This window comes from Xyrauchen texanus, chromosome 23, assembly GCF_025860055.1.
Source record: "Xyrauchen texanus isolate HMW12.3.18 chromosome 23, RBS_HiC_50CHRs, whole genome shotgun sequence".
NCBI classification, from domain to species: Eukaryota; Metazoa; Chordata; class Actinopteri; order Cypriniformes; family Catostomidae; genus Xyrauchen; species Xyrauchen texanus.
In genome coordinates, this window is record NC_068298.1 from 20,071,104 (window position 1) to 20,099,099 (window position 27,996).

General features: G+C 36.4%; 1 protein-coding gene across 3 annotated transcripts; it reads left to right on the forward strand.

Moving 5' to 3' along the window:
- Positions 1–549: 549 nt before the first annotated feature.
- Positions 550–27,996, forward strand: LOC127617099 (protein phosphatase Slingshot homolog 3-like). Of its 3 annotated transcripts, XM_052088984.1 has the most exons (16): positions 550–726; positions 3,173–3,287; positions 4,739–4,776; positions 4,878–5,037; positions 6,754–6,869; positions 11,224–11,292; positions 15,611–15,676; positions 16,019–16,295; positions 18,920–19,048; positions 19,133–19,179; positions 19,288–19,434; positions 22,848–23,048; positions 23,303–23,474; positions 24,786–24,881; positions 25,038–25,133; positions 25,308–27,991. In XM_052088984.1, the coding sequence occupies exons 2-16, from the start codon at positions 3,243–3,245 to the stop codon at positions 25,440–25,442; spliced, it is 1,794 nt and encodes a 597-aa protein (XP_051944944.1). In that variant the 5' UTR covers positions 550–726; positions 3,173–3,242; the 3' UTR covers positions 25,443–27,991. The 3 variants fall into 3 exon arrangements, with proteins under 3 accessions (XP_051944944.1, XP_051944945.1, XP_051944946.1); XM_052088985.1 differs by lacking the exon at positions 11,224–11,292 and having other exon boundaries at positions 25,308–27,996; XM_052088986.1 differs by lacking the exons at positions 550–726; positions 3,173–3,287 and adding an exon at positions 3,352–4,523 and having other exon boundaries at positions 25,308–27,985.

A 27,996-nucleotide genomic window follows, 5' to 3' on the forward strand; every position in this document is an offset into this window, starting at 1 on the left:
AAGTGTGGGTGAGAAACAAAATAAATATTTTGTATAAATATCACACCCTTTTTTTACTATAAATTCTCCTCCCTGCCCAGTAGGTGGCAAAATAACTTTTAGGAGAGAAGAGAATGCTTAAGAGGGCTGTTTGAAAGTTTTTATAATATTGATATTAAAAAAGGAATAAATATTGATCTGTTTCTCACCCACACCTATCATGTCATTTCTGAAGATTTGGATTTAACCACTAGAGTCATATGGATTACTTTTATGGTGCCTTTAGATGCTTTTCAGAGCTTTAAAATTCTGGTCATATTCACTTGCATTGACTGAATATTCTTCAATATTTTTGTTCTGCTGAAGTAAGAAAGTCATTTCTGGGATGCCATCACGGTGAGTTACTGATGAGAGAATGTTAATTTTTTAAGTGAGCTATTCCTTCAGTAGATGCTGAGGATTTCTATCATAATTTCATCTGAAACACTGACCCACCGACCCGATTAACTGAATCATTATTAATGTCTCTGTCGCTTTAATAAACGAATTACTCCCGATCCGCCTCCTCCTCGGCCGAGAATAAGTCTTCCTGGTTTCATGGCATAGCAAACTGCCTTCCCCTTTAAATGTATTGAGGACCAATCCAATGCGAAAGTTGTGTTCAGAGGATTAAAATAACTAAGATTTCTCCTGGAAGATGACATAAGGAGTGAATTTTCATAATTCCGCAGGGTTTCCACGGATCAGGTAAGCGAGCGAACTGTCCGTGTTTAGTCCGCCCTCTTTTGCTTTCCATAAGGAACTGGCCATGTCAAGCCTCGAGTCGTGTTTTTGGTTGAAACAGCTGTGGCTTACGAGCAACATAAGTATAAATCATCAACCTACAGTCATATCAGCAGGATATATTAGGTATTTGGCATATTTTATCATTAGGTTTTTTCAAGCAAGTGATGAAACCGAAAGGTCTAACAGGTAAATACGTTTGTTACTCTGACACCTGACAGTCTCGTGAAGCAGCAAACGCTTGAGCTCCGAGATATTGTATACAGTATCAGCATCGTGCACAACGCCTTTACTACGATATAATTACAGCTTCAGCCACTTAAAACATCGTGCATATTTTGCGACGTATCATTTTGAGGTTTCAGGGCGTGTGGGAATAGAGCTCTTATGTTGTGTCATATATCGCAAAGAAATGCATGGCAAGTCTCCATCTCAAACCTGGGATCCGTTTGACTGTTTAAACTGGAATAATGTTTAAAATGAGAGAAATGACAGTTGATGATTTGAGAATGTAGAAATAATTATAAGTGGCCGACATTGCACATGTATGTGTGTGTACACTATATTTAAGTAATATCACACGAGCAAGAGTGCAATATGCACGTGTGCCGTAGGTAATACAGCAGTGCTGATGTAGGGCCATATTGCAAGATTGCGAGTGTAATATTGCTTATATACACAACAGTTCAATTAACAAGTACGTTTTAAAAAATTAGGAAAAACTGAGTACGGTAAAAACGCATTTGTGCATGGCAAATGCATTATTACGCGACCGATCAGAATCTGATGTTGCTGGTTCGAAACAAATGATGCGTCCAAGCCTCCGTTAGTAGCCTAATTCAAAATTTTCACTTCAGAAATAGTATCACTGCTTGTGCTGAGTTATTGGATAAGCAAGGATAGACGCATGGATGTGTGTGTTTGAATGTGAGAGAGAGAGAGAGAGAGAGAGAGAGAGAGAGAGAGAGAGAGAGAGAGACAGAGAGAGAGAGAGAGAGAGAGAGAGAGAGAGAGAGAGAGAGACCAGGAAGTGAACGCTGAGAAGAGTCCCATAATCCAGCTGGTCCTGAGGCTCCAAAAACAGACTAACAATAATCAGCCTCAGGACATGGACACCCTCATCCACACAAATTTTAAAATGATTTGTCCCAACTTCAGAAAGTTGAAGAATGATGCACAAGCTCAATATTTACTTGGTGAACAAAGAGACTGCATTTCACTAGCAGCAAAGTACATACATTTCTGCCACAAAAAGAGGGAAGAGTCGACCAAACAGTGATGCGCCCATTTACACACACACACACACACACACACACACACACACACACACACACACACACACACACACACACACACACACACACACACACACACACAAGCACACAAACACCACTGAAAGTATATACATTTTTTTTTACACACTTGTTCAATACAGAATTTGTTCTACTCTGTTATTTTTCATGCTCATATAAATGCTTTGGCAATACAATGTACAATTTGTCATGCAAATAAAGCACATTTGAATTGAAAAAATTTAATTGAGAGAGAGAGAGAGAAAGAGAGAGAGAGAGATATGGAGCATGTGCGATCACCTGTTGCCATACCCAATAAGAGATGCTTACAGCTGTCTGAAGGTCAGCTTTCTCAGTGGAATATAGACGTCCAAGTGGGGTATTCCTCTCTATTTCGGGGTAGCCAGTGCGCAAATGTCATTCACTATAGAAACAGCGATGTCCTCCCCCATTTTAAACAGTATGTTTCCAATGTGGAAACTCACAGAGCGCTGTTCTATGTAAGCAATGACAAACGGATTCACTTTACGTCGTGCCAACTGGCTCATATTACACACAAAAATTATCTTTTGCCACCACCTGCTGGCTAACATATGTAATTTAAAAAATAAAGACAGTAACTCCTAACACATATGCTTACACTTTAGTTTAGAACAGCACGAACACAATGGAACGTCTCTTGTCCAATCAGATTCGAGGACCGGAACTAACTGTGGTATATGTATGTGTATCACTCCGCTTGTGTTCGTGCTGTTGTAAACTAAATATAATAGCCTACAAAATATAATATAATTATTATACTTATAAAAATATTGTTTTATTTTGATCAATTAAATGTAATTTAATTAAATTACATTTACATAAATACAAATAAAAAATATTGTATAATTAAAATAGTTTATATATATATATATATATATATATATATATATATATATATATATATATATATATATACTGTACACACACATTTACATTTATTTAATTAAAATAAATGTAAACAATAAATATAAAATATTTTATTATGTAACATAATGTGTACATTTATTTTAATTAAATTAATATAAATTTGTTATTTTTGAAAAATACTTTATTATTTGTATTAATTTGTGTCATAGATTCTTCACTCAAGCCAGTACACTTGCAGAGACTCTCTGCCGGTGTTAAGGCAAGAAAACCAGCTGTGGAATGGCTTTGCTGACCTTTTACAGAAAACCGTCTGTTTGCACACAGGTGAGATTTGTTGGGTCTAAGAAGTAAAAATTTACATTTAAAACCTCCCCTCTTCGAATGATTGGCTAGAGGAGGAGCTGTCGATCAAGAACTAGTGGACCAATAGGGATGCAAAACGCCCCCTGATTTACATGAAACTCAACTCACAAGCTTTCGAAAGCCAAGCGCAGAACTTGGAAACAAAAGCAAAGAAAAATACAGCGCAAGCTTACAAAAAATTGAAATTTGATCCAAATGGTCAGAGCACAAAAAACAGCAATATAACCAAGGACAACAGAATTTGTTTGCAATTCTGATGAATTTGCAGCATATTTTAAATGTTTATATATTTTTTTGATTCATGTTTGTTATTTTTTGATCTGGGCTTATTATTTTGTTCTGCACTTTTTATTTATTTTTGCACTTATTATTTTTTAACTGCACTTATTATTTTTTGATTCATGCTTATTATTTCGATTCTCGCATATTATTTTTGGATCCGTGACCGCAGTACTTTTGATGGGATTTTGATCCCATATTATGAGTGCCTTCTTGGTAGTATACCAAAAGCTTCCCAAACTTTAAAGGAATATTTATTTAACATATTTATTATAGGCCTAAATGTAAATGCTCATCCAATTCTGTTCCAAATGCCCCAGAAATTTGTTATGATTCTGCGATAACTTTCATAGTTGCTCTTGAGAGGTTTTTGACAATGTCCATTAATCATTCTGTGTCTGTGTTGGCAGGATGGTAGTCTACATATCTATAACATAACTCAACAAGATTTCTTTTAACCCATAAACTGTGCATACTATGTAGTGTACTAGAATCTTCTTGGACAGACTTTTTTTAAACTGCTTTGAGTAAAATCTCACGTGAGTTTGAACCTAAAACCTCATTGCCCCTCCTCTCCAACCCCTCTCTTCTCTTTCTACCTGTCTCTGGCTGGACACGTCAGTCACATAACAGGTAATGTTACTGTCTTCTGTTTCATTCCATACAAGCACTGAAAACAGCATCTTTGGTGTCTTCTTCTCTGCCAGTCTTCCTCTTTCACTGTCTGTTAGCCTCTATCGTCTTCAGTATGAACTTCCTTCGTGTCTTAGCACACTGTCACAGCATTGCAATTGTTTTTTTGTTTTTTTTGTCAGAATGCCTTGTTATTCTGTTTCTAGGTTTCCTTCCCCTATCCAAAAACTCATCTGCAAATGAGTTGGGTGAGAAAAAAGGTTAAAGAGCCCTTCACTGGTGCAAGTGTGTATTCAATTATTTTGGCAAACTCAGTCCTTACTGTTACACTGAAATGTAGTGCCTACACAGTCAGATGATCCAAAGGAGTTAAGCAGTGTCTGCTGGTCTCCTTTGGTGTCTAGCTTTCAATTTCATTCCCATCACCAATCTTTAGCATTGCTTGACTCCCACAAATTTCAATTTGATATACTTAATTTAATCAACTGATTTTTTTCAAGGATGAACCTATCCCAAGACGAGGAAGATTTCAGAAAAGGTGATTTTTCCTGATACAATTGTAATCAAGCATGTATATTTTAGTGTATATAGTGTTACTAGAAATGCTTAACTGATTAATCTTTCATTTCCACACACCAGAGAAAGTTTCGCCCTGGTTAAGGGGGCAGTGCTCCTGCTGGAAGAGAGAGAGAGGGAGGGATTACGAGAAGAAACCATACGCCCTCGAGCCTCTGACACTCAACGCAGACATTTGAATGCAATGATTTCATTACTACGACCAGAGGACATAGTCAAACTGGTTAGGATCCCCCAAACCTCACTTCATGTTTTACAACATTGCCATTTTTATACTACGATTTTCCACTCTCATGAAAAACCTGAAAATATCATGGAATATCACAGTTGTAAATTCCAGGGCTGCAAAAGTTATGGAAATCTTATAAAGGCATTAAAAGTAATGGCGATTTCTATAGTGAATATATGGTCAGCTCTAAACTATTTCATCAGCCAGCCAAATTGCTCTTGTAAGTACAAATGTTTAAAATTATTTTTAAAAGTCATTTCACAGTAATCATGAATGAGTGGAAAAGTCATGAACATTTTTCAGTCAAACAAATATGTGGGAACCTTGTATAGGCCTAATACTTTTACACTGTCAGTCATTGTGCAATAAGTACCTTAAGTATTTGTACAGACTGTACACTGTATTGTATTATTTTCTAATTTACTCTGACTTATAGAAGTGTTAGTACTTACTGCAAGCATATGTCACAACTCTGTCACATGTTCTTCAATGTGGTTTCTGTAAAACACTTCAGTTTTTCTATCTTCTGCTACGCAGGAGAAAAATGACAGTTAAAGGGATAGTTCACCCAAAAATTCTCTCATTATTTACTCTCATTATATCACGGTTGTGTATGACTTCCTTTCTTCTCCAGAACACATTTGAAGAAAAATATCTTATCTCAGTAGGTCCTTAAAATGCAAGTGAATGGAGATTTCCCTTTTGAAGCTCTAAAAATTACAGTCAGCATATACCTCATCCATACGACACCAGCTGTTAAATTCAAGCCTTCTAAAGCGACACAATCATTTTTGGTTCGAAAAAGATACATATTTAAGTACTTTTTTTACTCTAAATTATGCTTCCGTTCTGCTGTGGTATGCACGTGTGATATAATCTCATTGGCATTTGAAACACACGAGAACTGACGCATGTGAATCACAGCCGGAAGAGCAGCGCTGTTTACAACTGTGTAGGAGGAACACTGTACAGTAGCTTGGTTGGTTTTGGTTTAGATCTGTATTTATGCTTCTTTACTAACAATGGTCTGTTTGTGTGCTTATCCTGGACGTCTCAACCGCATGAAAAAGATTATCTCTGTATCATGGCAACATGAAATACATCACACGAGAAATGGAAGTGATGGTTTATAGTTAAAAGTACTTAAATATGTATATTTTTTCGCTCCAAAAGTGATCTTATCACTTTAGAAAACATTAATTTAACAGCTGGTGCCATATGGATGAAATTTAAGCTGACTGTCTGTGATTTATTTTTTTGACCTTCAAAACAAAATCTCCTTTCACTTGCATTTAAGGACCTACTGAGGTAAGATATTTTCACTTTTTCTTCTGGTGTGTTCTGGTAAAGAAAGAAAGTAATACACACCTGGGATGTCATGAGGGTGAGTAAATCTTTTTTGGGTAAACTATCCCTTTAACCCAACTTTGCCTTGACTTGAACAAATATACACATGAATAAAGATATGCACAAAACATTTTACAAAGCTGTACTAGTCTATATGCTTGCTCAAAACAGTTGGGCTATTACCATGTGCTATGCTTGAATTATAATAATGGGAAGAAAATCAAATTTCATCTCTCACTAATATGAAATGATTAAAATCAGTCCGGCTCAAACATTTACTGCTGTGTCTCATTTATTCAGGTTAAACCTGAGTTAAACTTTCTGCATTTTAATATCAGAGTTAAAAATGTCTCTCTCCCTCAGGCTGTGCGTTTGGAGTCGGTGAGCCCAATTAGACTGAGATATTTGCTCATAGTTGGCACCCTTAATGAAAAACAGGAGAGTCTACTACTTGGCATGGACTTCTGTGACTCTAACAGGTAGTAAGTCTTTATAAACCATATTATTAAGTAATCATAAGTACAGTTCATTACACTTAGGATCTTCTTTAGAAATGTTTCTTTTTTAGCAGTGATGGCATACACTCCAGCTTCCATGTCACGCATGCACTTTTAGCAAGCAGTTTTCATGCAGTTACCACAGCCCCATGTCACTGACTGATCGTCTCCTGATCCACATCAGCTCCAGACTACACACCGATTGCCCTTACCCGCTCCTTGCAAACTTTTTACCTCCTGTTTGCATCACCAGTTCCCCCTACAGCCCAAACTATGACAATACAGAAAGCATCTCCAGCATAATTTCAAAACTGTTGTTAAGATAGAAATTTCTCTAATATTGAAACCGTAATTTCTGATAGAAAGATCAAAGCACAGACACAGTTGAGGAGAAGATCTAACCTGATTTCTGTACCCCTAGGAAAATCGCAGCCCAGCTAATCAGGCTATGTTAAACATCTGGGCACTTACTAATAAGACCTTATTAGTTAGCCTCTCTCTTAATTTAATTTTGTTTTGTGGATTTTCGCTCCTTTTCTCCCCAAATTGGCATGCCTAAATTCCCAATGCACTCTAGGTCCTCGTGGTGGCGTAGTGACTCGCCTCAATCCGGGTGGCGAATGACCAATCTCAGTTGTCTCCGCGTCTGAGACACTCAGTCCACGCATCTTATCACTTGGCTTGTTGAGTGCGTTACCGTGGAGACCTAGTCAGTGTGGAGGCTAATGCTATTCTCCGCGGCATCCATGCACAACTCACCAAACGCCCCACCAAGAGCGAGAACCACATTATAGTGACCACGAGGAGATTAACCCAACGTGACTCTACCCACCTTAGCAACCGGGCCAATTGGTTGCTTAGGAAGCCTGACTGTAATCACTTAGGAAGCCTGACTGTAATCACAACGCCCTGGATTTGAACTTGCGACTCCAGGTGTGGTAGTCAGCATCTTTACATGCTGAGCTACCCAGGCCCCCCTAGAACTCTTTATTTTTAAACTATTGACCACCTTTTAAATCCTTCTCAATCATGTGATCAAATACACCATGCATCACTGTCAAAATGTGAGGCGTTTGCATCGTTCTTTGAAAACAAGATTGATAATATCCGTGCTAGTATCATAAATTCTACTACGTGTCAAAATCCTGCTGGTGCCTCTTGGGGAAATTTTTATAATTATTTTATAAAATGAGTAAAGGGGGAATCATTAAGCAGCTGAAATCCTCCACTTGCTCCCTTGATGCCATTCCCACTTTCTTTTTAAAGGAGGTTTTAGATAGTTTTATCCTTGACGTATTTCACACTCTTGAGATGGGCATTTTTCCAGACCTACTCAAAACAGCTCTAGTCAGGACTGTACTGAAATAGCGCACTCTTGACTCTTCTGTTTTGATTAATTTTAGGGCCATATCCAACCTGCCTTTCCTAGGTAAGATTCTAGAAAAGGCAGTGCAAAAACAGATACAACAGTAACAACGAGTTACATGAGAAATTTCAGTCTGGTTTTCGAAGAGGTCTCTTGTAAAAGTAATAAATTATCTCAGAGTGAGCACAGATAATATAAACGTTTCTATTCTTGTCCGTCTTGATCTAAGTGCTGCATTCAATACATTTGACCATGAGCTACTTCTTAACTGACTTTAATGTTTGATTGGATTCTCTGGAACCGCTCTAAAATGGGTAATACCTACCTCACTGGCAGAAGTTATTTTGTTAGCCTTGGTGGACATGCCTCTGACTAGCGTGATTTTCTCCATGGCGTTCCTCAGGGTTAAATTCTTGGTCTGCTACTATTCTCCCTGTATATGCTTCCGAGTGGAGAAATTATTTGTGACTATGTTGTAAACTTTCATTGTTTTGCGGATGACACCCAGTTATACAAATCTGTAGCGCCAGATGACTAGGAGGCCCTAAATCCATTAATAAATTGCCTCTCTATCATTGTAGTGTGGATGAGTGGCAATTTTCTTAAATTAAATGAAGAAAAAACAGAAGTTCTTCTAATTGGTACAGATGCTTACAGAGAAGAAATCTTAAGCAGGCTTGGAAATCTGGCTCTACAGATTAAGCCTGAAGTAAAAAACCTGGGTGTTATCCTCGACTCTGAACTGAATTTTAAAAGTTACATCAGCAACATTACAAAGATAGCTTTTTATAAGAGTTCAACTTTCAAGTGTTAGAACATACCTCTCTCTGGAAGATGCTAAGAAACTGACTCATGCTTTTGTATTTTCATGCTTAGATTACTGTGATGCACTTTATTCTGGTTTGCCAAAAAATAAAACATTTGATCAGCTGCAACTTGTTCAAATTCAGCAGCAAAAATTGTAACCAAAACCAGGAAAAGAGAACATGGTAACCCAGTTTTAGCATTTTTGCACTGGCTACCTGTAACGTGGAGAATAGACTTTGAAATTATCTTATTTGTTTTTAAATCCCTAAATGGTCTAGCACATATTTTTCAGACTGCTTGTCTGAAATGTATGTTCCAAACTTAAGGTCACTTAACCCTGGCCACAAATAAGTTGCAAAAAGAATGGCGATGCAGCTTTTTGTAGCTGTGCACAGAGGATTTGGAACAGAGTCCCACCACATATTAGACAAGAAACCTCTTGATAATTTCTAGAAGCAGCTTAAAACTTATTTTTATGGCCTTTCTTTTCACCCTCTGATATTTTTTTGTTTTTGTTGGTTAAAAAAATTATTTTTTAAAATCTCTGTCTATATCTGTCTTTTTTGTTTTAATACCCTTTTCTTGTAAAGCACTTTGAGCTGCATTTTATGTTATGAAAGGTGCTATATAAATAAAGTTTATTATTTTTATTATAATATTCAAGAACTCTTTTCTATGATATTTTGGGATCATAATTTTTTCTATATCTCAAACTGTAATTGGCACTCTGAGTTTATGAGATCCCATGGGGATGTGGACTAAAGAGTCTTCCAGTTATTGAGAGGATATTAGAATCTCCTTCTAGAGGTTTTGTTTTAATTTTGTATTCTTGGCTTTTGGAAATATAATCTTCTAATCTGGGTGTAAATAAACATTGGGAAGGGGATTTAGGTCACATCAGAGTCTGTAGCTTTGGAGGTAGTTTGGGAAAATATTTTTAAGGAATAAAAAATCCAATCCATCAATTAATGCATTTAAAATTTTGTCACAGAGCTTATTGGTCACCCATGTCTAGATATAAGGCTATGCAAATGTCCAGTTCAATTTGTGGTCTATATACACATTTTCTGGTACTGTTAAACATATGGTGTGGGATTGCCTTCTATGACCAGTGGCCTACTAATTTTGGAAGAAATTAACTTTTATATTGTCAGGATTACTGGGAAAGAACATTCCGACAGAACCAATTATTGTTTTGCTTAATGACGATTCACAATTTCAACTAACAGAAAACAATGTAAGATCTTGCTGGCTGGTTTAATAGTAGCAAATAAGTTAATTGTACAGCATTGGCTACAAGTTACTTATTGTGAAATGGTTATTGTACCTTTGGGGTGTTATTATGATGGATTACAATAGAATTATGGGAAAAGAGTGCAGTAAAAATCAAGAATCGATTTACTCCAAACATGAAAGAATTCAATCCATGGAGAGATAGGCCAAAATGGGTTCTGTCAGCTAGTCTAGCAAGTTCATTGTTGGGTTTTGATTTGTTAAGTATAAAATATATTTGTGTTAATATGGGTGTGGTGGGGATTTGAATATCTGTTCATATGTTTATACTATGTATTTATATACAGTATATATTCATATATTTTGATGTATTGATGTAATTTGTATATTTATTATGATTTTTTTTCTTTATAGATTATGTATTTACTTTTAGTTATAAATAGTTTCATGATCTGTGTTTATTTGTGTTGTATACTCAACTGGGGCAGGGGTTATAGGAGGGGATGGGGTAAATAGGATTGCATTTTATTTGATTGTATATATATATATTTTGTGCTGGTAAAATAAATACAAATTTATGGAAAAAGAAACGCAAAATATAATATATATATATATATATATATATATATATATATATATATATAAAAGTATTAAATATTTATAAATCGGTTATAGGATAAATATTGTAGCATTTTCGATAACCTCAAATATCAATCAAGTTTTCACAAACACGAACAGATCACTTAGGCTCTTTTTATTTTTGATAACAGCTATTACTACTTTTTCCACATTGAATTTGCAGTTATTTTATTATTTATTTGTTTTACATGTATAGTTGCAGTATGAAATGTTGTTGCAAATTACTTTATATTTCTGAAAGCCTGTCTTCTCCAACTCACTTTTTCACTCTATTTCTTTTATCTTCCTTAGTGATGAATGCACCATTGGCCTTGTCTTGCCGATATGGAGTGACACACAGGTTTACCTAGATGGAGATGGGTATGAGCATAAAACTGAACCACTCTGACCAGAAATCAAATAATAATAATAATAATAAAAAAGACAAACAGCAGGGAATGTAAATACATGGTGTTTAAGTGTTAATAATAGAGAGTATGTTTTGAATGTAAGTAATATAACAGTAATCTTAGTCTTATTGTCAAAGTCATCTTTTTACATAATAAGTATTTAAGAGGTCTACTGAATTAGAGCTGTACTTGTTGATGTATTTTAAGGCCTACCTTCAAACTCAGTGCCTCTTTTGAAAATCAAAAGGAATCAGCCAAGACCTCAGAAATAAAATTGTGGACCTCCACAAGCCTGGTCATCCATGGGAGAAATTTACAAATACCTGAAGGTACCACGTTCATCTGTACAAACAATAGTACTCAAGTTTAAACACCATGGAACCATGCAGCCATCATACTGCTCAGGAAGTAGACACATTCTGACTCCTAGAGATGAACATATTTTAGTGTGAAAAGTGCAAATAAATCCCAGAAAAACAGCAAAGGATCTTGTGAAGATGCTGGAGGAAACAGGTAGATGAGTAGCTATATCCACAGTAAAATGAGACCTATATCAACATAACCTGAAAGGCTGCTCAGCAAGGAAGAATCCACTGCTCCAAAACTGCCATAAAAATCCAAACTACAGTTTGCAAGTGCACATGGTGAAAAAGATCTTACTTTTTGGTGAAATATCCTCTGGTCTAATGAAACAAAAATTTAACTGTTTGGTCATAATGACCATTGTTATGTTTGGAGGAAAAAGGGCAAGGCTTGCAAGCCGAAGAACACCATCCCAACCGTGAAGCATGGGGGTGGAAGCATGATGTTGTGGGGGTGCTTTGCTGAAGGAGGGACTGGTGCACTTCACAAAATAGATGGCATCATGAGGAAGGAACATAATGTGGATATATTGAAGACATCTCAAGACATCAGCCGGGAAGTTAAAGCTAAGTCGTAAATGGGTCTTCCAAATGGACGATGACCCCAAGCATACCTCCAAAGTTGTGGTAAATTGACTTGAGGACAACAAAGTCAAGGTATTGGAGTGGCCATCACAAAGGCCTGACCTCAATCTGATAGACAATTTATGGGAAGAACTGAAAAAGCATGTGCGAGCAAGGAGGCCTTCAAACCTGACTCAGTTACCAGTTCTGTCTGGAGGAAAGAGAAAAGATTCCAACTTCTCATTGTGAGAATCTTGTGGAAGGTTACCCAGAAAGTTTGACCCAAGTTAAACAATTTAAAGGCAATGACACCAAATACTAATACTAATACAAGTGTATGTAAACTTCTTACCCACTCGGAATGTGATAAAAGACATAAAAGCTGAAATAAATCATTCTCTCTACTATTATTCTAACATTTCACATACTTAAAATAAAGTAGTTAATCCTAACTGACCTAAGATGGGGAATGTTTTCTACAACTAAATGTCAGGAATTGTATTTGAGTTTAAATGTATTTGGCTAAGGTGTATGTAAACTTCTGACTTGAACTAACTAACTTTGTTAGTCGGCTGATGAAGTCTTTAGTTGGCAATACAATAATAGTCTATGCAGGCAGAGATCAATGAGGTACATCGCAGTTCATCCGGCAGGTCATTTCGGTGAGGTTCGGTGGGGTCTATCCAAAGTCCTAGGTTCAGCAGTGGCTTATGAAGGATTTGATGTCTTACAGTTGGAGTTGGCATTAGTTCATCCTCTGAAGTCCATCGTAAAAGACTGAAGTGTTGTCCGGCTATCACCGGGGCATTTAGTTGTCATCACTCAGAGACACATAGCAGTGGAGTCCAATACCAAGCAGGAACGGAGCTGGATCTTGCCGGCTCTGGTAACCTCGAGATATGAACAGAATACTATTAGTGTAGATGCCATTCAGTTTTATGCTGAGTATCATGATGTTTCTGGTTCCAGCAAACCTAACTAAAGGAGCCTAATTGTGAGTTGATGGATACATTCGGTGCATGCTTGGGTAAATAAATGAGTCTTTAGTTTAGATTTAAACTGAGTGAGTGTGTCTGCATCCCGAACAGTGTTAGGGAGACTATTCCATAGTTTTGGAGCAAAATAGGAAAAGGATCTACCTCATTTGTGGATTTTTATATTCTTGGAATAATTAACAAGCCAGAATTTTGTGATCATAAGGAACATGATGGAATGTAGTGTGTCAGAAGGTAACTTAAGTGCTGTGGAGCTAGACCATTCATAGCATTGTATGTAGTTAACATCATTTTAAAATGGATATGAAATTTAACAGGTAGCCAAAGAAACAACTATAAAATTGGGCTAATATGATCGTATTTCTTGGTTGTAGTTAGCACTCTGGCAGCTGCATTTTGAACCAATTGAAGTTTATTTAATTCAGCCACCACCACGGGGGCAGTGGTGGCTCAGTGGTTGAGGCTCAGGGTTACTAACCAGAAGGTTGGGGGTTCAAGCCCCAGCACCACCAAGATGCCACTGTTGGGCCCTTGAGCAAGGCACTTAACTCCAGGTTGCTCCAGGGCTATTGTCACTGTAATAATTGCACTGTAAGTCGCTTTGGATAAAAGCGTCTGCCAAATGCATAAATGTAAATGTATTTATTGAACTTGCTGGACATCCTCCCAGTTATGCATTACAATAATCTAGTCTTGAGGTCATGAACGCATTCATTTGTTTTTCGGCATCAGCAACAGAGCGCATGTGTCGTAACTTAGAAATATTTCTGACGTGGAAGAATGCTTTTCTACAAACATTGGAAATGAGATTTTCAGAGGACAGATTGGTATCAAATATAACACCTATGTTCTTCGCTGTAGAAGACAATGCAACAGTACATCCATCGAGGATCAAATTATATTTTAATGGCTTATTTTTTAGAGGTTTTTGGTCCAATAATTAGTACCTCTGTTATGTTGAAATTGAGTAGAAGGAAATTTCTGGCCATCCAATCTTTGATTTCTTTGCTAATTTGGAGAATTGTGAATTTTTGTTGGGTTTAGAAGAATTATAAAGTTGGGTATTGTCAGCATAACAGTGTAAACTTATTCCATGATTCCTGATAATATCTCCCAGGGGAAGCATGTATAAGGAGAACAGCAGGGCCCTAAAACTGATCCCTGTGGCACTCCATACTTAACTTTTGTTTGATTTGACAATTCCTCGAATACACATACAAAGTGGTTGCAGTCTGATAAATAGGACCTAAACCATGCTAATGCAAGTCCACTGATGCAATATAATTCTTCAGCCTATTCAAGAGAATGTTGTGATCTATCGTGTTGAAGGCAACACTAGGATCTAAAAGCACTAGAATTGAAATGCAGCCACGATCAGATGATAAGAGCAAGGAAATTGAGTGACATTAGCTGATCGCAGCAAACAAGAGACTAGATAATGATCTGAGATGTCATCGCTCTGCGGTAGAATTTCTATAGTATCAACATCAACTCCATGTCACATTTGTCTGACTCCAAGAGAGTTGAGAATATCGATAAATGCTAATCCCAATGTTTCATTTTCATTGTCTATGTGAATGTTGAAGTCACCAACAATTAAAGCTCTATCTACATTAACTACTAGATCTGATTAAAAATTTGCAAATTCACCAAGGAAACCAGTCAGCCCTGAGTGATCTATATACTGTAGCAAAAAAAAAAAAACGACGGTCTTATCTGATGGTGTCACATTAAGCATTGTTAGTTCAAAAGACTTAAACTTATATCCTGTCCTATGAGTAACACCAAAAACTTCACTGTGAATTGTAGCAACATCTCCTCCTTGACCCGTCAGATGAGGCTCATGTTTATAACAATAACCTGTGGGAGTAGATTAATTTAAACTAATATATTCATCCAGCTTAAGCCAGGTTTCAGTCAAACAGAGCACAACCAAACTATGATCTGTAATAATTTAATTTACAATGAATGCTTTGGTAGAAAGAGATCTAATGTTTAGTAACCCTATCTTCCATTTCTTTTCTTTTCTTTTTTTAAAGTTTGATCTTACTCAAATTTTTTCAAAATTATTTAGTGAGAGTTTTGTGTTTGGTAGTTTGGGGAATGAAAACAGTCTCTATATTATATCTAGGTGATACAGTCTCTATGTGTTATAGTTTATGTGACCTGTGGGACATCTCAAGGCAGGCTGCTTCTAATATAATTGCTGTTATGTCCAATAATATATCCAATAAATAAAAGGTAACAGGAAAATGTGTTCTGTAGGAATGTATCTATCTGCACAACTCACCAGAACTTTATCCACTGTTGAAGCCTTAGCCTCAAAGTTCTTCTTTTCTAACAGTTTGTTTCACTCTTTGTCTTACAGAGGTTTCAGTGTTACATCAGCAGAAATGACACGAATCTTCAAGCCTGTGTCCATTCAGACGATGTGGTAAGCTTTAAAGCAGGAAATGCTGAGGAAACAAACTTACCCTTATTTCCTTAACCAAAAACAAAATGCAATGTTTGCATTGCAGTATACATACTTCAAACCACATTAATTCATTAATTCTTCTGTTATTTATACATTTTCTTTTAATAATTTAAAAAAATAATTTGGTTGCCTTAACCTGTCTTTGTTATGGACTTGGTCAATCATCTCATAGTCCCTATAATACATCTATGAAAAGGTACTGAATTAGCTCTGTGACTTGTAACACTGTACTTGTGGTTTACAGACTGCTTGTACACAACTTACTGTTGTATGTCACTTCATTGTCTCACTCTGCACAAGGTCAGTGTTGCAGGCGCTGCATGGTTGCTGTGAGCGTGCTCTGCGTGGTGCTGTCATTCCTGGATGTGGGCTGGAGTGGGCACAACATTACAGAGTGCATGTGGAATCTGACCAGCACTGCCTTAATGAATGGGGGGCCATGACTGGCCTGGAGTCAGTCAGAAAGCACACTGGAGGAAGTTCATCATCTGATCGGCAGTCAGTTGAGAGGGAGATCAAAGCACAGCTGCGGGATATCATGAGGACTGAGGACTTGGAAAACATTACCTCAAAGCAGGTAAAATGATAGAAAGCGAAAGAGAGACAGTCATACAGACACAAGAAGAAACATTCTGGGCCCTATTTTAAGAGCGCTATTCCTTAAGTGCAGCACTATGCAATCCGTCATATGTGCAACGTCAGTTGGCATGGCCATGAAGTTTTGTGATTTCATGCACTTAGCTTGCACTAAGTCTAGGCGCAGGTGGGTTGAAGAAATTGCACACGCAAAGTGACAACGGGCTGGGTAAACTGCACTTTAATATGGAGGTTTTTCTCCGGTTATTGCACCCTCTGCATCCTATTATATAATCCATTCCCTGACAAGCAACGTTGATAAAAATGAAGAAAGCCCATTCATAAGAATTTGCTTGTGTAAATGGGCTGTATGTAATGTTTTAGAAATAGAAATGCATTACCAATAGGAATATGGACCATTTGTGTCCTACATTCTTTTATGCAATAACTACGTACTTGCTGTGAACTGTCTGCTGTTTATCTCCCATCTTTCCCATGCTATGGTGTTTAGCGGTTAAATGCGAGAGGATATTTATTTTTCTTCATGCCTCTGGCCGCAATGTATGTTCTCTTTTGGCCAGTCTCACCTGCCGTTTTGATGGTGTTAATAGATGCTTAAAAACATGCTTTGCTGCTCTCCCATTGTTCTTTGTTTTATAATGTGTATTTGTTTTATGTTTCTCTGTTTAATGTTTTATTTCTGTACAGCATCCTTGAGCTTTGGAAAGGCACTACACAAAATAATACTAATATTATTATTAATATTATCTATCTACCGACACACATATCTTAGTTTTAAAAGTGATTGATATCTCTTTAATATCATCTGCTGGTGGAATCCCAAACTGCAAATGCTGTTGCTGATATTTGACTTTGTGCCGAGATTAGACGTGCTTCTTAAATGCCTTACACAATAACCTATTTCTCAGGAAAATAGCAAATTGCACTTTGCACCACTTCTTTAAAATACAATACACCCAGAGTTTGCACACAAACACCCACAGACAGCACAAACACTTCCACCTACGCCCACTTGTGCTTTGCGCTGGCATGAAAACTGGCTTAGAATTAGCACACTCACAACAATAGAGCCCTCTGTTTACTAGTAGTACATATACTGTCTCTTTTAAACAAAAACAATCGTAATTTAATTTTACATGTCTTCAATTTTTTGTCCTTCTCTCTGACACTTGAAATTAACCATCTGTTTCTGCCTCTCTTCCTTTAAAGGATTTTCCTTCAATTTTGGCATCATTTACTCACTCACTCAGTATGTACTGTATTTGACAAAGGACACACTTATCTGCTTGCAAAACAAAAAGATATTTTAGGTATGCATGCAAGAAGTATGAATAGATTTCAGACATACTTCATGTGGGTATTGTCACGTGACTAGAATATATGACATAAGAACAGCAACCGCAAAAACAATCCACTCTGGTTTTGTTACACAAGCACCATTTAAGCACAAGGAACAATTATCTTGGGATTCAGAATATAGCACTTACAGTTGAGAAGAGCCATTCTTTTAAATCCAGTGTTTTAAACTTGACGTCGCCTCAGCTCCCGAGGGATTATTGGATCGTTAAGTGTCCAGTCGATCGGCACTTCAAAATCTCACAGGAAATAGTAGGTCATCCGGGCGTTTCTCGCTTTCTGCTTCATGAATACTGTGGATTCGAACATACTACTCCATTGGCATACTGTTTTTGGCATACTATATAGTAGGGAAGTATGGATATTTGGACGCAGCATATGTCATCCATGTAGCACAAAAGGAGATGTTAATCAGAATGTTAGCCTCAGACACCATTCACTTATCTCTTTAAGATCCCAATATTCAAATAAAATTTGTTACGATTGCTGTCTTTGCCTGTGAAATTAGTAATAACGAGTTGTGATTATTTTAGTTTTTTTTTTGGGCCCAGTATATCTGGCAATGCACCGTCCCTGAAATAATAACAGCCTCTTTGCAAAGCCAGTATTATACTGTATTGTGCTGAAATATGCCACACAAACTGTTAAAGCTTGGTGGAAATGAACATGGGCCTTGTGTCACAACTATAGCAATTTTTGAATTACATGCTTTTTTACAACTTAGTTTCAAAAATTGGTCTGGCTGGACTAGAGAGGGAGATTTATGTAGTGAAAATTGCCATATATCTACATAGTACATTAAAGTCTTGTTTAAAAAAAAAAAAAAGCAAGGGCATTTATCTTCTTCCTATTATGGCACTTTTAAGGTTATTCAACTGAAGCCTCAGAAGACACACCTTTTAAAGACACTTACCTATTATAGAACTCAATATGCCTGGGCTTGTTATCTTATTCAGAGAATCTTCATGGTATGCACATGTACAGTATAATGATATACAGGAAATATTTTAGTGATATTCATTCTATTGATGTTTTTTTTTTTTTTAAATTTCTTTTGGCAAACAAAATAAATAAATAAAGTGTGCTAAAAACATAAATGATAAAGATATTCATAAGATGTTTTGTGTTTCAAATGATATGATTCATGTTTCAGATTTTAGAGTATTATAAAAGCAGCTCGCGAGAGGAATATATTGAAAGCGTTTGTGTGTAATTTAGAACTATAGAAATCTTTATCTGTGTTTGTAGGTGCGAACAGCCATGGAGTCCAGAATAGGCATAGACATGAAGGACTATAAAGAGTACATTGACAATGAAATGATGGTCACAATGGCACAGATGGACAAACCCTCAAGAATATTGGACTACCTTTATTTGGTAAGTGTGGGCATTTGTATTCTATCTCATCTGCTGTATTTTTGGAACAATAGACAGTAATTTATGCCCCTCTTTTTTCCAAAGGGTTCCGAATGGAATGCAGCCAACTTTGAAGAACTACAAAAGAACAAGTACACAAAGTCATTTTATACTAATAAAAAAAAAAAAAAAAAAAATGTATAAAATGCAACAGAATGTTATAAAATAATTGTATATGATTTATTTATTTATTTTTATAGTGTGGGCTACATCCTCAATGTTACCATGGAGATTGACAACTTTTTCCCACAATCCTTCACCTATATGAATATAAGAGTTTATGATGTGGATTCGACGGATTTACTCTCACACTGGAACAACACATACATGTTCATCAATGAAGCAAGGTGCGCAACACGCTCATTTATTTACCTAGGGTTCATGAATGGCTCACATCCAGTTTTTCTGTTTGCAGAAATACCTAACAATTGTCTTCAAAGGCATCAGTTTACACAGACGAACAGATAGTATGGCATTCTTACAATAAAGTCAGCCTGATCTCATAAACATTACTTGACCATTGCAACATGTTTTCTAAACCAAATTATGTTCCTAATTACATGTTTTGCTGCAGTTTTCTAGTGAAATGTCCAAAGGGGGGTGCTAAAAGTGAGTGAACTAGTGCGGTAATCAGACAAGGTTTTTAAGGTGATGATTACAGAAGATGGAGGTTTTAATGAGTAAAATGTAACCTTAACCTAACCTATAACTTTAACATAAACCTAACCAAGAGTGTTAAACAAAACATAGTATATTCTTACCATAAACCAACACATAAACCTAACTAATAATGTCCAAAAATAAAAAGCAGTCACGTCATTTTGTGACGCTCTTATGACACTTTTGTCTCAAGTGTCAGCTCGTGTGCTTGGCTTGAACCGCAGACTTCCAATTTTAGTGTCCAACACTCTCTCAGGTGAGCTTTTGCGAAAGCTAATCACACTGGAATAAGTGTGTAAATGTTGGTGAGTCTGTATATAAAAGCGTTAAAATTTATTGTTTTTCAAATAATGCATTAAAGTAAAAGTGTTTCGATATATATGGAATGATATTCTGGACATTATTCAAAAGGAATTGCAAATTGTATTTGCAACTGCGTTTTCAATTTGTGGACGCATAAAATGTGACATAATCCAAACGCAATTGCAAATCGCGCATTACCGTTTGCATTTTCGTTTAAGCGAACGCACAGTGACTGCCAGATTTCAAATGGAAAACCAAAGTCCGTTTGCAACTGTGTTTCCCATATCTTAGGAGTTTTGACCCTGTCATATTTAAATATCAATTTCAATTACCACGTCTGCTTTTTCACTTTCTCAGCGTCGCGTATGTAGCCAGCCAAAACTCAAATGGAATACTAATTTTTTTTTATTTATTTATTTTTTTTTTATTGCAATATTAACAAACAGAACAAGACGATACATACAAGAAATATAAACAATCTTTCAAAACAAAAGAGAAATTATGGTTCAGAATACATTAAGAGAGAAAATGTGAAAGAAATTTAAATATATTCAACAATAGTCTAAAAAGAAAAGAGAGTAAGAGAAGAAAGAAAAAAAAAAAGAAGAAGAGGGCACAAAAGAAAAAAACATTAAGAGAGAATATTAAACATGGCACTAATTCTGGATGTTTTCATTGCTTTCTTGTTAACAGAAGTTGAAATTGTATTTAAATACATCTTCAATTCTTCTTTGAAAAAGCTAAAGTGGGGTTTACTTTTCATATATTTACATTTATGGATATGAAACTTTCCAATATATAAAAGAAGGTTTATTCAAAAACATGGCCTTGAAAACTATATTCAATTCTTTACTAGATACTGGGAATTGGTATCCTGAAACAAAATCGGAATAATTAAATAAATTACCTTCACTATCAAATAGCTGGTTTACTAATATCACCCCATTATTGAACCAGTTTTCAAGAAAAAAAGATTTCCTCTTATGAAGAATATTACAGTTGTTCCAAATTAAAAAATTGTGTGGCGAGAAATTATGCTTGTAAATAAGTTTCCAAGCCATAAGCATCTGCTGATGATAATTGGAAAGTTTGACAGGAAGTTTACTAATTGAATAATTGCACATTAAAAGAAAATGTATACCTCCTAATTGAGAAAAAATATATCTTGGGATTATACTCCAAATAGAAGATTGATTGTGAAGGAAACGTTTAAGTCAATTAATTTTCAAGGTATTGTTAAGAGAATTAAAATCAATGAAATTTAAGCCACCTTTATTATAAGAATTCAAAATAACTGATTTTCTAATACTCAAATGGAATACTAATTCCCTTAGTATTTCCATTTCCGATGCCTTACACAGAAACCTGTCAATCAGGGTCAAGGGTGGGATTATGCTATGGGGCGTGTTTATCTTGGGAAGTGACGTCACTCACAGTCGACGGTCAAGAGGTGATGCCCTGAACAGACGCCGGTTTATCAAATCAAATCAAATCAAATCAAATCACTTTATTGTCACACTACCATGTACACAAGTGCAACAGTAGGTGAAATTCTTGTGTGCAGTTCCGAGCAACATAGCAGTCATGACAGTGACGAGACATATACCAATTACAGTAAACAACATACTTAACACAACACAATAATTATATACAATGTACAGTAAACAATACACACAATATACAATACAATAAGTAGGAGTATATGAAATATATATATATCTATGAAGTAGTATATTGAGGAGAATATGTTGACAGTCCAGTGTGAGATTATAGATTAATAAAGTGCAGTGCTAATTATTGATCCTGATAGACTGTGAGTGATGTCACTTCCCAAGACAAACACGCCCCATAGCATAATCCCACCCTTGACCCTGATTGACAGGTTTCCGTGCAAGGCATCGGAAATGGAAATACTAAGGGAATTAGTATTCCATTTGAGTTTTGGCTGGCTACATACGCGACGCTGAGAAAGTGAAAAAGCAGACGTGGTAATTGAAATTGCTATTTAAATATGACAGGGCCAAAACTCGTAAGATATGGGAAACACAGTTGCAAACGGACTTTGCTTTTCCATTTGAAATTTGGCAGTCACTGTGCGTTCGCTTAAACGAAAATGCAAACTGTAATGCGCGATTTGCAATTGCGTTTGGATTATGTCACATTTTATGCGTCCACAAATTGAAAACGCAATTGTAAATACAATTTGCAATTCCTTTTGAATAATGTTCAGAATATCATTCCATAGATATAGTAACATATCAGTGTGTGAGTAATAGTGCAAAAAAAGTGCTTAAGTCATAATCAGCTGTTGTAGTTGTGATTTGTGTGAAAGTGAATAAAACGTACAGTTGTTGTAGTGTCTCTTGTGTACATTTCACCATAGGCGGAAATCGCGGGGGTCAGGACCCCCCCCATCTGAGGGTTGCCCCCCCCTAAAATATCATTAAAATATGTGTATTGTAAATAATATAATGACATATTCTTAAAATAATTGTTTAAGAAATAAAAGAATACAAATGCAAACGGGGCAACAACAAAAAAAACCTTCAAAAATTGCTCTTGAGAATTGTTATGTTTATTGTCCCCCCCAACATTTTGATGAAATTTTCGCCCCTGCATTTCACTTTGTGTGGTAATTGTGATTAACCGTAGAATGAGGCATGTAAAAGACAGTTTGAAAAAATGCAGTTATAGTAATGTTCATTCTATGAGACGTTCAACTTTTCAACATAACTCTATAACTCTCTGTCTAATGTTGAGGTTTATGTGTCATTGTTTCCTACGGACGATAATACAGGAAGAGTGGACAGGCCGTACTGGTGCATTGTAAGATGGGCGTCTCTCGCTCTGCCTCCACAGTAATCGCTTTTGTGATGAAGCAGCAAGGTTGGACTTTAGAACAAGCCCTTAACCACGTCAGAGAACGACGGCATATAGTGCAGCCCAACGAAGGGTTCCTCAAACAGCTGCAAACATATAGTGGCATCCTCAGTGCCAGGTAACTTACATTGTCAAAATAAATTTTTTCATATGGATTCATATGAATGTACACTCACATACGCATGCACACACACACACACACACACACACTCACACGGATTCACACAAAAACACAATGCATATTTGTTCCATATACTATATTTAAAAAATTGTATACAGTGTACACTGTGCAATAAGCAGTATGCTAGGAGTATTACATTCCAATCATTGCAAGAGTCTGTCTTATCGAGTGGAGTTCTACGTGCCTTTCAGTAAACAGCGCCACAGTGACCTCTGGAGGAAGAAGTCCAAACCAGAGGTCCGTCAGCCATCTGTCCACAACACACCAGCCACAGAGAGTGGGCATGAGCAGAAAGAGGAAGAAGAGGAAGATTCAGAGAGCCCAGAAGAAGAAGAAAGCAGCGAGGAGGAGGAGGGAACCGATGTAAGTGTTCATTTCATGTTCATTTAACACTCCTCACATTTTATGCATTTCAGGATCTCTTTAGTTTCTATAGAAGCTTGACCAGACATGAAAGTGTTTTACTATTACTGCTGTTTTACTCAAAAATTATCGTTATAACTTTTATAATTTTATTTTTGCTGCCCCCAAGTTGGTTGATTTTTTTCTTGCAGATTATATACATTGTACACAGTATATTGTAAAAAAAAAAAAAAACCATTTAATTAAAAACATTAACATTTATTCGGGGAAAATTATCATTTTTAAAATCTGGAAATTATACACACATTTTTTAAATCTAGTGCTAGAAATTCACATTTGATGCAAAACTTTACTTATAGACCTTATTAATGGTAGCATCCCTTTTTCTCCCAATTTGGAATGCGCTACTTAGTAGGTCCTCGTGGTGGCACAGTTACTCACCGCATTTTATCACATAGCTTATTGTGTATGACACCGCGGAGACTCCCAGCATGTGGAGACTCGTGCTAATTTCCATGATCCATGCACAACTTACCACGCGCCCCATTGAGAGTGCGAGAACCACTATTCGCGACCACGAGGAGGTTACCCCATGTGACTCTACCCTCCCTAGTTACTGGGAGAATTGGGTTGCTTTGCTGGAGTCACTCAGAACACCCTGGATTCGAACTCACGACTCCAGGGGTGGTAGTCAGCATCAATACTCGCTGAGCTACCCAATCATGTTTGATTTTTAACAGGAATGAAAAGGAGGCTGTGAGGAATAGACTGCCCATCTCTTCAATGGCACGAATGGTATAAAGCTCCTAGATCACATCTGATTTTCCACAACTCAGGTTGTCTGGAGTTTTATGTGTACTGAATGCTCTTGGAAAGATATTTTTGCAATGTTTTGTCTGTGGAACGATCCAAAAACACTTAAAACTGCAGTACAGACCATTGAAGAGACTGTAGTCTATCCCTCACAGCGTCCTTGTCATTACCGTCAAAAATCAAATATGGCACTGCTGTTAATAAGGTCTGTTGGTTTATAATTTTTAACCCATTCTAATGATGATTCTAAGACTATTATAATTCAGTCTCACAAGTTCATCAAAACCTCATCTGTGTGTCATGTTTAAATCAGCAGAATTGGAACAAAACTGTTCAATACATAACAAAAAGAAATTTGCAAGGCATAAAACCATATTTATGTGATCAAAGAATGTAAGATAAAGTGCTAATGCAGCACTGGCCCGAAAGTCTCTCATACTATCGAACCTTGAAAGATTATAACCATTATTTATTCCTCTTCCTCTCTCATTCACACAGGTCTTTGATGAGCAGCTGGATGAGAGTATTCCTGACATGCCTGCCGGAGAAACAGTCATATCTAACCCATTTATTGCTGAACAAGAAAGTGATAAGGTAGACAAGTCAGAAGCTGACCATCTCGTTTGCTGATGTACTGCTGGACAGTGCATTTTAAAGGCCATCCATAGGTTTCATGTGGCTCGCATTACTTTGTAAATAATATTTGTGGAAATAAATAAATAATGACTTCTGAAACACTTTCTCTCCTAGGTGTCTTCAAGCCCCAGCAGAAGTGGTAGGATGGATCTGTTTTCTCTTATGCAGTCTATACAGCTTGACGATGAGGACAGAGGGATCGATAAAGAGGTGAGAGAAAGGAGAGTTTGCTTTATGATGTGAGATTGCTCGATAGAGATCTCAGAAAAGTTTAACATGTTTGCATGCTGATGCTTTCATTGGAAAAACTTAGTCAAAAGACATAGAAACAACCCAAATAAAATAACTGAAGTATTCCTGTTTGTTTAAATCACTTTTGGGCAGAGGCATTCTCGTGCACAACGAAGGCGGAGTCACGGACTGAGGTGGCTGACGTATCAAAAAACACATGTAGATGTTTCACCTGAACCAAGCAGCAGACAGACACAGAACAAAAACCAGGATGAAGCGGGTCTCTGAAGCTCTTATAGGTATAGTTCACCCAAAAACCATTTACTCACCCTCATGTTGTTCCGAACTTTCTTTCTTCTATGGAATGCAAAAGGAGATGCAGTATTAGGCACTTTGTTTCTGTTCACTTCGACTGCATCTCTTTTCCATACAATGAAAGTGAAAGGTGACTGAGACTGCCATTGTGCCCTTTCGTGCCCTTTTCCACGGAAAGAGGAAAGTCATACAGGTTTGGAACAACATGAGGGTAAGTAAATGATGGCATGATGTTATTTTTTGGGTGAACAATCTCTTTAAGAAAGAGTCATGTTAAAGGGATAGTTCACCCACAAATAAATGTTCTCTCATTATTTATTCACCTTCATGATATCCCAGGTGTGCATGACTTTCTTTCTTCAGCAGAAAACATTTGAAGAAAAATATCTCAGCTCAGTAGGTCCTTAAAATGCAAGTGAATGGTGATCCAAAAATCACAGACACTCACCATAAATGTTATCCATAAGACACCAGCTGTTAAATTAGTGTCCTCTAAAGCTTTTGGCATCTTTCTAAAGCTTTTGGTGTGAAAAAGATAAATACAAGTACTTTTTTAACTCTAAATCATGCTTAACAGAACCAAAGATTTTGGTTTAAATTCTTCAATATTGATCTTTTTTTCTCACCATAAGCGATCATATCGCTTTAGAAGACATTAATTAAATTGCTAGAGTCTTATCAATGACGTTTATGCTGACTGTGATTTATGGAGCTTCAAAAACCAGATCACCATTCACTTTGCATTTTAAGGACCTACTGAGCCAAGATATTTTCAAGTTAAAATTTTTGTTATATTATTAAATTTCTTCAAATGTGTTTTGGTGAAGAAAACAAGTCATACACATAGGATATCATGAGGGTGAGAAAATAATGAGAGAATTTTAGTTTTGGGGTGAACTGTCCCTTTAAATAATATGGAGGGAGCGGAAGAGGGTGAAATAGGGAAAGAAAATATAGGACACTCTTGCACACAAACCTCATTCCTCTATATCACCCCAAGGGTCATACCATGGTAAAAATGAGGGAAATCTACACAGTGAAAATACATATCAGTTCAACAAGCAATGGATATATCTCATTATATTCACTCACCTGTCCATCTACCCCAAAACTCATAAACTGGTCAGTTTCAGGTGGATTATTATTAAAAAATAACCTCAAAGGCTGGTTTCTTTCAGCCAACCATTGTCAAGTGATTATTAAAAACTGTTGTGCCTTTTGGAATCTCATTTGCACCTTCATGCTGAGCCATATAATTCAGTTTATTTCACACATTTTGTTATGGTATTACAAGGGAGGTAGAAAATTCCTTAGCTGTTTTCTCTCATGTCATTCCACATTAAACATGAGATATTCCTTTCTCTTATAGCATTAGTTTTGTGTTATTCTCAATAAATAAGTGACTAATGTGTGTGATCTCCCCATTCCTGGTGATATTACTCATTTTGGGAGTCCTATGCAATAATCTACTCATCTTTATAGCTGTTTCCTCTACACAAATGTGAAGCTTTATGCTGGTGATTTAAGGTATGGTAAGTGTTTTCAATAAAGCAATCAAGGATTAAACATTGACCTCTAAAATTTTGAGCTTCTTAAACATATTTTTAAAATTAGACAATGTTGTCTAAAATGTTATACATTTAACCTGTACAAAATACAGGAGATGTGCCACAATTGTTATGTGACTCACTGCAAGCAGTCTCTGCAGGCTTAGGTAATCATTCTGCATGCCACACTTCTGGTGCTTAAGTGCCTTTGATTTAGAGAGGTGGACCAAAATAATATTCTTTTAAAATACTTGCAGTTCTAACACAGCTAACTCCAACATGTTTCTTTGGTTAAATGGGTTGTCGATTTGTTTTCTTGTAAGCACCTGTGCATGATGTCCTATTTAAGTATTGTACTGTATGTAAGAGTGTCTTTGTAAAGCATGTGTCCTGAGAATATGTATAATGAATATACAATATCTGCTGTAAAACACATTTGTTAAAATGTTTAAACTGTCCTCGCACAAAGTGCCATTTTTGTGAAATCAAAGTTATGTTGTGGAATGTTCTTAATATCAATGCACCACTGGTTTGCAGGTATTTCCCATGAGAACAAATGAAACCTACATAATGTGTATTAGTGATAATGACTGATGGAGCCCCACAGCCTGCAAAGTGCTGATTTTCTTTATGTATCAAATGGATTTTATTCTGATGTTTCTCCCATTTCCATTTTTTGGTATCAGATGCCATTAAATATCATGGTTTCTGTTTTTCTATTTATGACTGATCTGAACATGTATCTTTTTAATTTGACATACAAGGTTGCCTGTGCTTTAAAAATAAAAAAATGAAATTATAATGGGTGATTTGAGAGATGTCTAATGAACAGTCTCATTCATGCACAGAGTTTGCTCATTATAACAAATAATGCCAGTGTAAAATAACTGGTGTTTTACAGGTTCATTATTAGTTGTTTTGCCAGATGAACAAGGCAAATATTGTATCATCATTAATCGAATTAAATCCTCTCTCTCTAT